Here is a 15,603-nt window from a genome sequence, read left to right on the forward strand (position 1 = left end):
AACTTGCTTGGGAGTTAAGGCAAAGTTGTGCCCTCGACTTAAAGCAGTCGTGGCTTCTTTGCTTAAGGTGAGTGACGATAGATTCACGACGACGAGGTCTTGTTGTAATTGCGGTCGTTGTATGGTGTTCCGTTGTTTTTGTGGACAGTATAAATAGTCCCACATAGAAACTGGCTAGACATTTAGCGAAGCTACTAACCACTCTCACTAACAATTCTCCCTCCTTTATCAAAAATTCAGCACACCTAAAAAGCATCTTACAACACCTCACCCTAAAAAGCTCAGACTTCATAGTAAGCTTTGACATCACTTCACTATTCACAAATGTACCACTAATAGAAACCCTCAATCTACTGAAGTCACACTTCCCCCCTGATATATTTGAACTATTCAAATTCACAATACATGCAGGATATTTCACATGGAAAGGGAAAATATACAAACAAATTGATGGGACAGCCATGGGCTCCCCCCTTTCTCCCCCCCTAGCCAACTTTTACATAGAACACCTGGAAAAACAAGCAATCAATACAGCCACTCTCAAACCAACACTTTGGCTACGCTATGTTGATGATGTGCTTGCTATTTGGCCACATGGCCCTGAGACATTGAAAACATTCTTAGCACATTTAAATAGCCAACATCCAAAAATCCACTTTACTATGGAACTGGACGCCAACAACTGTCTGCCCTTCCTGGATACACTCATCACACGTCTCCCAGATGGTTCCTTATCATTTTCAGTTTTCAGAAAACCCACACATACAGGCAGATACTTACACAAACAATCACACCATCATCCTTCTCAACAATATGGCATATTAAAAACGCTAACCCATAGAGCGAGAGCAATCTGTTCAAATGACAAGGCTCTCACTGCTGAACTGACTCACTTACGCCACACCTTCTTGGTCAACGGCTACAATCCACAAAAAATAAACAAAATACTAAACACTCCTAAGAAACCCCTCCCACCATCCACCACAGAGAACTACAACAAAACAGTCACCATCCCTTACATTAAAGGTACATCCGAAAAGATCTCAAGAATTCTCAATAAACATAAACTACGCACTACATTCAGACCATTTAGCAAATTAGCCACCCTCATCCGCTCACCCAAGGACAGCATTCCTCCTTTATCACATCCAGGAGTCTACCAAGTACCCTGCTCATGCAATCAAGCCTACTACGGTCAAACAGGAAGAACTGTGAATATCCGCATCAGCGAACATAAACGATACGTCCGGAAATATCATTATGGGAAGTCGGGCCTAGCAGACCATGCTCTGGATACCCCTGCACACAGGATCAACTGGAAAAACACAAAAGTACTACACAGAAACCCATATAAATCAGAGAGATTGTTCTTAGAGGCGACAGAAGCCCTAAAACACACTCCAAATCTCAACAAATACGGCTGTATCAACTTACCGAAGATTTGGGAGACAGTCATATTAAGAAAAAACTAGCACTTTTCTAGGACTCTAGTAATATATGATAGCGTTTTTTTTTTTTTTTTTTTTTTTTTTTTTTCAGATAGAGGGTGCCAAAATCAGGACTCTAGTCTTTGTGTTGCTGCTACAATTTTGTTGAAATACACCATGTTGTTTTAGTCTTGCGTATTGTGACAAACAGTGTTTTTGTGCTCTGAAGATGCTGGTTATAATACCAGCGAAATATCAGCATCAAGTTAATAAATTAATTATTTACTTAGTTTCTGTGTTCTATTATACCGTTAAAATAATAAACAACATGTTCGACGAACACATAAGTCTGTCCACACGTTTAAGACATAGTAAACATTTATCCATTCCTGAATAAAAATGAATACTTCTGTGTATTATAAGAAGTTGTTGATCTAAAACAAAATACTAACATGTTGAGATATCTATTATTGATAAGACAGAAGAGTTGCTGACACTAAATAAAAAAATAATAATAATAAAAAATACTAAAACAAATGAATGTAGGATTCCCAAAAGCATGAATAATTCCAATAATTACTGAATATTATGTATCCTATTATTGCATAAAATGTATACCGAGTCTCAGTAAACAAAAGAAAATTCTTAGAAAACGAAGAGAAATATACATAACATGTACAACAAATTTTATGAGATGATTTGCTGCTCCATCAAACCTCATGTATTCTCGCACACACCTAAATGAATCACCTGATCAACATTATTGGTTCACTGGATTATCATCTCCCTATAGTTTTGAACTGAACTACTAAATATATCAGGATCTGTTTATTATTGGTTAGTTATTTATACTTCACAAATCTCTTTCCCTCTCCTCGTAAGTTTTCTTTTCTTTTTTTTTTTTTTTAAATTATGCCATCATAAATCCACTTATTCATGTCTAGACTTTATAGGATCACATGCTATTCATTTGACCCAGCATTTATATGACACACATATCGCAAATGCTGATGATTAATAATTTGTTTGCCATTAATGAAAGCAAATCTACTCACACTTATTCTTTCCTTTACATTTCCCATTCTCTCATGATTTATAAATGATGGTTCACATATGTACACTTTTGAGTAATTCAAATACATCAACCAAATAGAGCATTCTCTTTCATTATTGTTTTCTAATATATCTCAAAACAAACACATTGCTTCCACCACTCTATATAGATTTGGTTACAGTTAATTGTATTCAAAGTTTTCCTACAATTAATTTCATTGGACCAATTAAGATAAGTACTGATGCCCTATGCACTCTTAAAACATTCATACATCAATAAAAATGCAATAATAAGGTCAAATCGATGTGAATTTTGCAGCATGGATTGCAAAAGCCACACAAAATCACACCTTACCGAAATGGACATGCGACACCGCTGATATACATATGTGCGCGCGTGTGTTGTTATTATTATTATTATTAATACACACACATGGATATTCCCATATTCATGTACACAAAGAATCATTTTGCTTATGCTCCTTATGATATTCAAGATACAAATATCTTAATGTAATGTTAGTAATAAAATTAAACTTAATAATTTTATTGTTAAATTGTTCTATGACATACACCTTATCTTGAAAGTAGCTTCACTCTCTTTTGCCTTTCAGGTATCTTTGCTTACAATTATTAATGTCTTAAGGCCTATGTTTCCATGGTCCTAATAGTGCCCACATGACTGGGCAGAGGGCAGCAAAATAGAAACGCTTTTTTACCTTGTTTCAGTTCATTCTTGCTTCATGTAACTTCAGTAGCAAGTTGTATGTTTCATTGTAATGATGTGATGTGAGATGCATCAGGAAATATTAGTGAGTTATATTAAATTCTTTATTTGATTACATGATTTATGTGTATAATCAATTAATTATGTAGATTATGGGTACAGATTGAGAGTTTGTGGATTGCAAACACTTGTAAACAGAGGAGGGGGGGGAAGGAGAATGACAGAGGACTATAAACTTGAAATGTATTCTAGGATACCAGCTGATGGAATCTTTCATTACATGGTAGGCAGGAAGAGGATGGGGAAACATCTGTGGAAGTTGAGTTTGTGTGCATTAAGAGGTGATAGTATTTTTCTCTCACAGAGCAATGTGTGAGTGGAACAATTTGCCTCAAAAGTAAGTGGTGAATTCATCTAGTTTAAATGCGTTTAAGAGAACCTATGACAGTTGGCGTGGATGATGTATGGCCCCCTTGAAAAGTTCTCGACTACCTGGAGGTCTGTGAAGATAATATCAGTATGTCTGCTGGACTTTGGTTAGGGTTTATAGCAATCAAGTTTGTTAGAAGCGTCCTTACACATTTATAAATTAAAAGAGGATGTTGGTTTTAACAGAATCACTTTCCAAAATCAGGCAACATTAAAGCAGCAATTCCTATTGAAATCTGGAGTATTGAAGTACTGAAAAGATCTTAAAACTTTTCTATGGAGAGATTATTTACATTAAGGAAGAGCATTAGTCGATTACTCTACTGAACAGTGTCTGGCAGAGATAGCATGTTGAAAAAAAACTCAACTCGTCCAGGCATCTAACAAAACCCTGGTATTCTTCTAAGAGAATGAATACATCAATCTTCTTTTGTCTAAAGTGACAAACGAGTACCTAATTAACTTCATCATATAATAATGGATCCAACACTAGTAGGATGATTAAAAAAAAAAAAAGAAAGAAAGAAAGAAAACTTTTGAACAGGGCAAAGAAGTCTTGGAAGTTTCCAGAATGCATAAGTATTACAATCTCCTTCGAAGCACCTTGGACCTATAAGAATAGAAACTCTGTTAACATTTCCTTGAGGAAGATGATAACGCTGGTTCAAGTTTCTCACCTCCCCAATGAGATAGATTTCATAACCATTACAGTAAAATTTGAATTTAATGAAATTAAATTCCTATTGCAAAAGTGATTTTGTAGAAGAAAAGATTTAAGCAAGGTGTATTAATGTTTTGCTTTTCCCTAAAATCATGTCTGATTCAAGACATTAATGTACTGTTGTAACCTGCAATGTCAAATAAATAACGACGTGCTTTATTGTGACAATACTTCAATTTAGATGCGCCATTCCATCTGGACATGCGCCATTCCATCATTTGACTTAACATAACCCATAACTGTACAATGTTGTCTTGATACTAGGATAAAAGATTTGGCCCTGATAAAAGCTACTTAAGTTTTATCTATTCAATAATTTCATTATCTATGCATTACATTTCACTAAAGTCCTCTTGCTTTCCAGTCAAATATTGAAGAAAATCCTGTACAGTATAAATAAATACATAAATAAATAAAAAAGAAAGAAAATAGTAATAATAATAAATAAATAAAATAAAACAACTTTTAATATCTACACTAAGTTTTCTGTTTAGCTCTATAGATAGCATCATTTTACCATTTAAATTTGTCAATTTATAACTTACCTGCCTCACTGCCAAAACATATTTTAGTCCGAGCAAACCCCCGTGACGAGCTTCCCATTCAGGCCGCTCCAAAAGTTGTAATAATATTTGTAGTACACCTTCAACACCTGAATGCCACATCAGATTTAATACAGCTCCCAATGCTTGAGCACAAGTCTCTCGTACAGGTGCTATAACCTATGTTTAGAAATTGTCACTTTTAACAATACTAAAATTACATCATCTAAATTAGAATTAAGTCTTTTTTTGTTGTTTTCTTATTTGTTTTCAACGTGTTATTTGAGTGATTAAAAATATATTTCAATTTATGCATTTTATATTTAGGTAGCACAAATAGCTTAGGTTGTCCTATGCACAAAAATAGCTCCACGCACACACTATAGATTTCAATAGTAGTATTATATTTCTTTTTTCATCAATTAATTACTATTTCTTGAATGGTGTTGAAATGTGATCTAATCTAGATATGAGTAAAAATCACTTCAGTGAAATATATCACAAAGAATTTTTGTTTATTCCCACCCAATGGGAGGGAGAAGAAAAGTATCATGACAACTCACCATGGAAGATGCTTTTTTTCTTTTTTTTTTTTTTGCAAAACTTCTTGCTGTCTTTAAATAGTTTGACATTGTGGTTCAAAAGTGGTGTGAAGATTATACAGCATTTTGGGTGTTATAAGGATTCTCGACAAAGCATAAAAATCATTTTGATATCATCCTCTCTATCATGGAAGCAGCATTTCTTTTATTCTATACAAATTTTAGCTGTAGTGAAAAAAGTAACACACAAAACTGAATTCAGCAGACGACCTATATGATTTCAGAAAAAATTGTAGGCTCAGTCTTAACGACAATTTGGAGACCTATCTGTCAACAAATACCAAAATGAATCTGAGAAAAGAACGATATTAGCAATATATTATTTATTAATGCTGATAGTTTCATCAATAATAATAGTAAATATCTCCTGAGCACTAATACACATAACTGGAAGTGTCATAAGCAACCAAGAGTATGATGGCATGCAAATGGAATAATGATAACTGTGATGATAATAATATTAATAGACCTCCAGGAAATCAAGAACTCATCGAGGGAAGGCATACTATTCGCACCAGCTGTCATATCTGTTCTTGAATTTCATGTTGGAGGCTTAATGGATTTTTTAACAACACTCAAAAAGAATTAAAATAGACTTTAATACTTCCTATATTTCGTCCTAGTCACTAGGACATCTACGGGGATTACGAAAAAATTAATGTAACATATGCACAAATAACAAACAATGCTAAGCCCAACCACGTGGGTGACACTAAAGTCCTATCTAGGTAGAGCGCCCTCTAAGGGCAGTCGTAGGTGGCCTGGAATGTAAGGTGGGAACTCTGGTGATGAGTGTTTCCCAAATCTTCGGAAGCTTAATGCACCCATATTTATTGAGATTTGGTTGGTTTTTGAGAGCTGCTGCTGCTTCTAAGAAAAGTCTCTCTTTCTTGAATTTGTTGTGGTGGAGCATGGTGGTTTTCTTCCATGATACTCTGTGGGTGGTGTCCAAAACATGGTCAGCCAAGCCTGAATGGCCATAGTTGTGTTTGAAGATGTAAGACTTGTGTTCCTCTAGACGGATGGATGCTGATCTGCCTGTCTGTCCAAAGTATGCCAGCTTACAGGAACAGGGTACTTTGTAAACTCCAGGCAGAGAGAGAGGAGGGAGCTGATCTTTCGTAGAACAGATAAGGGTAGCCAGTTTGCGGTGGGGCTTATATGCTGTGTGTAGATTGTATTGTTTTAGTATCTTGGCTATTTTTTCAGATGTGCCACGGATGTAGGGTATGGTGATGGCATTTTTAAAATCTTGTTGACGAGAAGGAAGGGGAATGGGGGAGGAGTTGATTATTTTTTTGATACTGTGATCGCTGTAGCCATTGGAAAGGAAAGTGCTGTGTATGTGGTTAAGCTCATTAGTGAGGGCGGTTCCACTGGAACAAAGATTGTGGGCTCTCTTGGTAAGAGTTTTAATAATGCCATATTGTTGAGAGGGGTGGTGGTGGGAGAGTTTGTGAATGTATCTGCCTGTGTGTGTGGGTTTTCTGTATACGGTGAAGGTAAGTGTATCATTAGGCAGGCGTGTGACTAAGGTGTCTAGGAAGGGCAAACAATTGTTCTTTTCCTTTTCCATAGAGAACTGGATTCTTGGATGTAGACTATTGAGATGACTGAGGAAGGAGTATAACGTGTCTGGGCCATGAGGCCAAATAGAGAACACATCATCTACATATCTTAGCCAGATAGAAGGTTTGAGTGGGGCTGAGTCTATGGCTCGTTTTTCGAAATCTTCCATATAGAAATTGGCAAGGGGGGTGAGAGGGCGGAACCCATGGCAGTTCCCTCTATCTGCTTGTAGATTTTGCTGTTCCACGAGAAATATCCAGAGTTAATGGCAAAGGAAAAGAGATCTAAGATGTCAGAGGGAAAAACCTTTTCTAAGAGAGATAAGGTGTCAGTTAAGGGAATATTGGTAAACAAAGATGAGATATCAAAGCTTACCAATATGTCTGTCTTCTTCAAGGTTAAATTTTCTGTGAGGGCTTTAAAGTGGGTCGAGTTTTTTATATAGGAAGGGGACCTTCCGGTGAGGGGGATCAGAGAGTTGGCCAGCTGTTTAGATAGTCTATAGCAAGGTGCATTGGTAGCATCTACTATTACTACTAAATCCATTAAGCCTCCAACATGATGTCCTCACAGCACTTAAGCCTCTTCACACCTGTTCTTGAATTAATGCTACCTACACAACATTCAATGGAAATCCACTGCAATCACACAATACTCTATGAGAGAAAATTTTGCCCTAATCCCCTTCTTGATAGCATTCATACCAAACTTCCATGGATGTCCTCGCATCCTTTCCTCACCCTCCATAAAATGAAAAATTCCATCTGCTGAAATTCTGTATAACCCTTGCAGAAGTCTGTAAATCTAAATCATATCACCTCTCTTTCTTCATAATCTGCATTCCACAAACCCGATATCATTTTTGACATTTTCCTTTCCTCTACTGTATTAGAATGACCACAGACACCAGGAGACCATACCTGCATGCAATAGTCCAAGTGAGGTCTTATCAAGACCTTGTAAAGATGCAAAATGATTTTCTTTTCTTTACAGAAAAGAAATTTTCTGTAAAGAAAAGAAAAGCATTGCCATTATTCTCCGAGTTGTATTTACAATTTTTGCTATATGACCCTTGAAATTCAACTTCCTGTCTACTAAAACCCTAAGAACCCTAGCCACATCAGTTTCTTCAAGCATAGTTCAACAAATATAATACGATATTGGATATCTAATCACACCAAAGTGCATGACTTTACATTTATTAACACTGAAATGAAAGCTATTTTCACATAACTACAATTCCAGCTTATTCAAATCATTCTGCAAGTACTGCATATCAGAAGCACTCCTGATTACCCTACCAATGTTTGCATCATCAGCAAATAGCTGTATGTCACATGTTAAATCCTTCCCAATATCATTAATGTACAGATTGAATAACAATGGACCAAGGATTGATCCTTGAGGCACACAACTGGCTACCATGAATCTTGCAGATTCACCCCCCCCCACACACACCACTTTCTGATATCTGTTTATCAGTCATCCACTTATCCATGCCAATATTTTATAATCCAATCCCATATTCTCCAATTTATGCAACAGTATTTCATGCTGTATTCTGTCAAAAGCGTTAGCAATCTAACATGACCTTCTCATAGTAAACCCATGCTGTTCATTGCGAAGCAGAGATTCTCTGTCAACCGATTTCTAAATGTGAGCCCTGACCAACTTTTCAAAACTCTTCACCACTCCTGAGATACTAATTTTAGTCAATAGTTGGATACATAGGTCATTGCACCACCCTTGTGTTATTGGATTACCATACATTCTTTCCACTCTTGTGGAATCTTCCCTGTTCTGAGACTCAAATTATATAGCCTGATCAAGGGAATAGCCAGTTCAGCTGAACACTCTTCTAACATTCATGCTGATATCCCATCAGTTCCTATTGCAGAATTCTTATTCAGTTTGTGCAACAGCTCTAGTACTTCCTCCTCATTCACGAGTTTCCTAATACAGTGAAGAGGTAGCAGTGATAGCTTTTAGCAAAACAGCTGCTCGTTAGTTGAACAATCACTTCTGCATCAGTCACCCACATGGCATCTGCATTCATTACAGTTATTCTTTCAAATCCATTCTTTCGTTTACTTGCAAAATAACAATGGAATTCTTTTGGGTTGCTTTTATCTTGCAAAGCCAGTTTCTTTTCACACTCAGACTTAGCTTTCCGTACAACACTTGTGAGTCTTCTGGCCTGCTGCTTATAATAACTGACATCATCCTTATGCACACAATATTCCTTCGACATCATATTTTTCTTATAAATCTCTTGTTTAATTAGATTACACGTCCATTTCACTCCTACTCTATGTATTCTTAGAACTTCGAAGACACGCATTCTAATATCTTTAATTTAAAATAAAGAACTTTTATTATTAAAAGACCAGAAGATAAATGATAAAATATACAAAGAGCCAACAAGTTTCACTAGCCACTGTCTAGCATTTTCAAGGCTGAACGGGTGTGAAAACATTTGTATATTTTATCATTTATCTTCTGGTCATTTAATAATAAAAGTTCTTTATTTTAATACATCAGACCAAATATGTACAATTTAAAATCTTTAATATAATTTAAGTATTTTTTTAAATACTTCCCATGCATTGTCAATATCCTTCCCATCCTTGGCACAGAACCCTTCATACTGCCCCCATCAGGTAGTAATCATTTCCTGCTTTGTAGTTCACCATGTTCTTTATGAATGGAAAATTCATAAATTTGGTCACTTCCCAATTGTGTACAGCATGATCACTCTCATCAACAGGAGACAGAATAATTATGTCTTTAACTGAAGCCCCCTCTGACACTATAATCAGATGTAACATTCTTGGCCCTTGAGTTCGTTCTATCACATGATGTTTGAGGAAGTTGTCTCACAACAGCTTAATAAATTCAGTTTCATTCTTCTCATGTAATTTCATAGCTACCCAATTAATGTTTGGATAACCTAAAGTAAAAATAAATAAATAGATACATATTATTATTATTATTATTAAGAGAGACCTCCAAGGAGTCAGGAACTCATCAAGGGAGGCCACATACTACCTGTGGCAATCAATTGCAAACACATCCTACTCTATGAGAGAAAAATCCAGCTCTCACGCCCTTCTTGATGGCATTCATTCTCAACTTACATGGATTCCCTCTTGTCCTTTCCCAACCCTTAATAAAATGAAAAATTCCATCTACTGAAATCCTGTATGACCCTTTCAAAAGTTAGTAAGTATCAATCATATCACACCATTTCTTCATAATCTGTATTCAACAATTCTGATATCATTTTCAACCCTCTCCTTTGCATTCTCTCCACTGTATTAGAATCATCAAGGAAACCATGAGACCAGACAGACCTGTGCACAACAGTCCAAGTGCGGTCTTATCAAGGCCTTATAAAGATCCAAAATGACTTCATCTTTACATGTGAAGGTTCGTTTTAGCATTACAAATATCCTCTAAGTTGTATTTGCAATCTTTGCTATACGGAGATTTAACTTCAACTTCCTTTCTACCAAACTCCAAGATACCTAGCCTGATTAGTTTCTTCTAGCATAATCCAGCCAATATAATATGGCACTGGATATCTCATCACATCAAAGTGCATGATTTTACATTTACTAACACAGAAATGACAGTCATTTTCACATCCCCAAAATTCCAACCTATTCAAATCCTTCTTTGTAACACACTACTGGTTACCTTAAATCTTACAGCAACATTCTCCATATACTACTTTTTGATGACAGTTGGCCATCCTCTTAACTATGCCAATATTTTATAATCCAATCCCATATTCCCCAATTTCTGGAACAGTCTTCCATGCTGTATTATGTCAAAACCTATAGCAAAATCAAAAAGTATCATTGTATATATTCACCAATAAAATTATTACAGAATCTGAGCAAGTTACTCAAACATGACATTCCCCTAGCATTCCCCATGCTGTTTATGACAAAGCATGGATTCTGAGTCAACCCATTATATGTGAGCCCGTAAAAACTTTTTCAGAATCTTCACCATCACTCCAGAGAAACTGATAGGTCAATAGTTGGATACATCAATCTTTGCACCACCCCTCGTAATGGAATTACCAATCATTCTTTCGATTCCTGTGGAATCTTCCCTGTTTTGAGATAAAAATTATATAGCCTGATATCAAAGGAATAGTCATTTCCACTGAACACTCTTTTGGCATCAAGCTATATAATTTTAATCTCAATTAAAAGTGGAATGTTTTGAATCTCAAAACATTCCACTCAGTTTGTGCAAGAGCTCTAATACTTCCTCCTCATATACCCAAGTTTCTTCTCCAGTGACTAGGCAACAGTGAACACAATGTTGTTGTATACAAAGTGGAATGTTGCAAACAGCAGTTTGACAACTTTTAGCATAATAGACATTTGTTAATTGATTAAACTCTTCTGCATCTGTCACCTGCATGCTACGAGGATGGTCTGAAAAAGTTCTCGACCATAGATGGAACACTATCAGCAAGATTTTTTTTTTCTAAGTTGGTACATCTGTCATAAGCATCCATGCGAAATGGAAAGTCATTCTATCAAGTAGTTTTTTTATACAGCTGTCTGAAGCAAAAGTGTTGTCTGTATCCCTTGAAATGGATAAAATTGAGTATCGTGCAGTTATAAAATTCTTTGTAAAAGAAGATTTAATGCCAAAAGAAATTCATACAAAATTCATAAAAGTTTATGGACATTCTTCTGCTTCATTTTTGACAATTAAGAAATGGGCTGCTGAGTTAAACATGGCCATACCAGCATTGAAGATGATCCACGTGAAGGAGGTCCAAAAAGTGTAACAACACCAGAAATAATTGATCAAGTGCACAATATGGTTGGATGACCGGCGAGTCAAAGTGCATGAAATTGCTGAGACTATAGGCATTTCAAAAGAACGTGTAGGATATATTTTGCATGAAAAATTGCAAATGGAAAAGCTTTGAGTAAGATGGGTGACGTGCTTGCTCACATCAGATCAAAAACATACTCGCATGAAAATCTCTGAACAGTGCTTGGAGCGTTTTAACAAGAATAAAACTGATTTTGTGCATCGATTTATTACTATGGATGAGACTTGGATTCACCATTACACACAAGAATCCAAACAGCAGTCAAAACAGTGGACAGGAGCCAGTTGTTCGCCAAAGAAGACAATGTCGGTTCCGTCAGCAGGAAAAGTCATGGCATTGGTGGGATGCTAAAGGCATTTTGTTTATTAATTATCTTGAAAGGGTAAAACATTAACCTGGGAATATTATTCTGATCTTTTAACCAGACTAGACAAAAAAATTCGTGAGAAAAGACCCAATTTGTAGAAGAAAAAATCATCTTTCATCAAGACAATGCGCCTGCCCACAAAAGTGTTTTAGCAATGGGAAAAATTAAGGGATCTGCACTATGAATTGTTGGAACATCCACCCTATTTCCCAGATTTGGCACCATCTGACTTCTATCTCTTCACAAAACTAAAACTCTTCCTCACTGGTCAGCATTTTTCTTTGAATCAGATTGCAGCTGTAGAGGAGTATTTTGCAGATCTTACTGAGAACCATTACAGGGACGGGATAATGGCGCTGGAGCACTGCTGGAATAAATGTATTAGTTTTAAGGATGATTATGTTGAAAAATAAAAATAATTTTGAAATTATAAATTCGTTTTTTCATTGTTGGGCTGGGAACTTTTCAGACCACCCTCTCATCTGTATTCAGTAGTTATTCTTTCATGATCACTCTTTCTTTTACTTGGATCATAATGATAGAATTCTTTTGGGTTGTCTTTAGTTTGCAGAGCCAATTTCTTTTAATACTCAGACAGTTTTCCATACAGCAGTTGTACAGCTTATAATTTTCATAATGGACATCATTCTTATGCACACGGTATTCCTTCCACATCATCTTATTCTTACAATTCTCTTGCTTAATTCTCATTAGCAGTATAAATTTGAGCTATGCTAAAAAAAGTGTTTTTACATTAGTGTATAGTGTAGCTTTTCATCTTAAACTGTGCTGCATTTCTGCAGCACAAAGTGATGGAATGCATAAAGGTGAGGATGAGACAGGTAGGAATGGAAATCAGAATCAGGATATAGGGAGTGGTCAGACAGAAAAGAGAGGTGTGGTATAGCTGCTAGAGTAGAGAATGTTGGTTCTAGTAGAATGGCCCCCAAAGATACAGGGACTGTTATGTTCGCACACAAATGTAAGGTGCATTCGAAACAAGACAGCTGAGTTTGTTACATTGATTGAATCAGTATGCCCAAAGATAATTGAAATAAGTGAAACTTGGTTGCATGAGGAGGATGTGATGTCGGGGATAGAAACGGAAGTATAAAAACGTAAAAAGAGAAGGAGTGCTGTTAATGATTGTAGAGGAATTGTGTCCACTAAGTGTGGAAGTTGATAGTGCAAGCACAAATTTTGAATCTGTGTAGTGTGAAGTTGAAATTAACAGGCTAGTATATCTGAGAAGTTGCTGTTATAGGTCAGGGAATGCAGAGAATACTGATCATGAAATGTTTCATTGGGCAAATTCACTGGGCATGTAAAAAGAAAGTGATCCTAATGGGTTTTGGATTTGGTAATAACTTCACAAGATGAGGTTGTTAGTGAGATGTTGACACTGCTGCCGATTAGTAAGAATGATCACGAGGTACTTGTTTGGGAAGTGATGAAACAAGAGAAGGTTACTACCAAAAATGGATAATGTGGAAGGATAAAATGGGTGATTATAGGAAGCTATGTAGTCAGCATCAATATGTTGGGTAGATGAGCTGAGCAAAAGGATGTTGACAATGCATGGAAATTCACAAGGCAAGCAATCATAACAAGCAATGCATAACTGCATACCAAGAGTTAAACAAATAAAAATAGAGAGGAGTGAAATGGATAAACAGTTAAACAATGAAATCAGGCAAGCTGATTTCATTGTTTGATGAAAAATTGATGAAAATTTGGAAAAGAAATGGCTATGGAGAAGGTACAAGACTGTTGGTGATGATTTGATCCATAAAGATGCAGTAAAGTGCAGTTTGAGAGGAGATTGGCTGCTCAGGCCAAGATTTACTCGAGGGCGTTTTTCCACTATATGATAAGCAAGAGAAAGAATAATTACGGCAGGTTGATGCTAGTGGATAGTCATAGCAGCAGAATAACTGCAAAGGATATACTGGAATTATTGAATGAGCACTTTATCGGTGTATATCATATGGGTGTAAATGATGCAGTGCAATATATAGAAGGGAGGTAAGTGAAAGAATCAAAGGTGTATCAGGTGTTGATTGGGTTAGATGTTAATAAGGCTGTGGGAATGGATGACATATTACCACAGTTGGCTATGCCCTTGATCTGGTTATTTAATGCAAGTCTTATAGTGGATTCTTGCAGAAGTTTCAATTATAGGGCAGTGTGTATATCTGTGGTTGTGGTCAAAGTGTTGGATGAATTGGTAAGGATTAGAATACAGGATTGGGTTGATGGATTTAGCAATCTTTACTATGTTCAGCATGGATTTATAAAGGGTAAGTCCTGTTTTAGCAATTTATTTGCATTTTATGATAGGGTAACAAAGTGTGTTAGATAAGGGAGAATCATACACAGTGATATTCTTGGACTTTGCAAAAGTGTTTGATAGATTACCACATGAAAAATTGGTGTACAAGCTGCAGAGGATAGGAATAGATGGTATATTGGTTAGATGGATCAGAGATTGGCTCTCTAAATAACACCAGCAGGTTGTGTATGATGGAGCAATTTCTCAAAAAAAGGAGGATAACCAATGGTGTGCCCCAGGGTTCTGTTCTTGGTTCCCCTTGCTGTGTTTGTAAACGATATCTCATGTGGACTGACTGGGGATCTTCAATTGTTTTCTGATGATGCAAAATTGGAGAGAATTATAAGTAGCAGTGCTGATGTTAATTCCCTTCAGGAAGAGATGAATAGACTTTTGACTTGGACAAAGGGGTGGGGTTATAGTTTTAATGTTAATAAGTTCAAGATGTTTCATTTTGGAGTGCAGAAATATAAGGCTGTGTACCATATTGATGGTGCCATACTGCAGGAAGTGGATGAAATTCGAGATATCGGAGTGATGGTTGACAGTAGACTGAAATTTAGAAGGTATATTGCTAGTGTTGCAAAGACTGCACATTATAGTGCTGCTACGATAAGCAGTACTCTAACATATAGGGATAAGGAAAAGGTTGTGCCACCAAATGAAGCACTGGCCAGATCACACTTGAAATACTATGCTCAAATCTGCTCGTTTTCAGCGTGATGTGAGAATATTGGAGAGGATCCAGAGATGAGTCCAGGGTTGAAGAAATTCACATTTCTTCAACCTCTCTCCATAGCCAGCATTCCAAAGTTCTGATATTTTCTTATCAGAACTTTGAAATGCTGGCTATGAAGAGAGGTTGAAGAAATGTGAATTGCAGAGTTTAGTGGATAGCAGGAAAAGAAGATATGATAGAGACATTTAAGTTATTGAGAGGATTTTATTATATTAATCAAGATGATAT

The 15,603-nt window shown here is 36.3% G+C and overlaps 1 protein-coding gene across 1 annotated transcript in view; it reads right to left on the minus strand.

The window, feature by feature from the left end:
• Positions 1-15,603, minus strand: part of Hel89B (histone acetyltransferase 1) — an 863,997-nt gene that overhangs the window by 672,637 nt on the left and 175,757 nt on the right. Inside the window, exon 9 of the mRNA XM_090405810.1 lies at positions 4,903-5,079. Within this exon, the coding sequence (XP_090261936.1) occupies positions 4,903-5,079 (177 nt within the window). The remainder of the gene's footprint in view (positions 1-4,902; positions 5,080-15,603) is intronic.

Source organism: Typopeltis vanoorti, chromosome 15 (assembly GCF_054136105.1).
Source record: "Typopeltis vanoorti isolate ZY-2024b chromosome 15, IOZ_Tvanoo_1.0, whole genome shotgun sequence".
Taxonomy (NCBI): domain Eukaryota; kingdom Metazoa; phylum Arthropoda; class Arachnida; order Uropygi; family Thelyphonidae; genus Typopeltis; species Typopeltis vanoorti.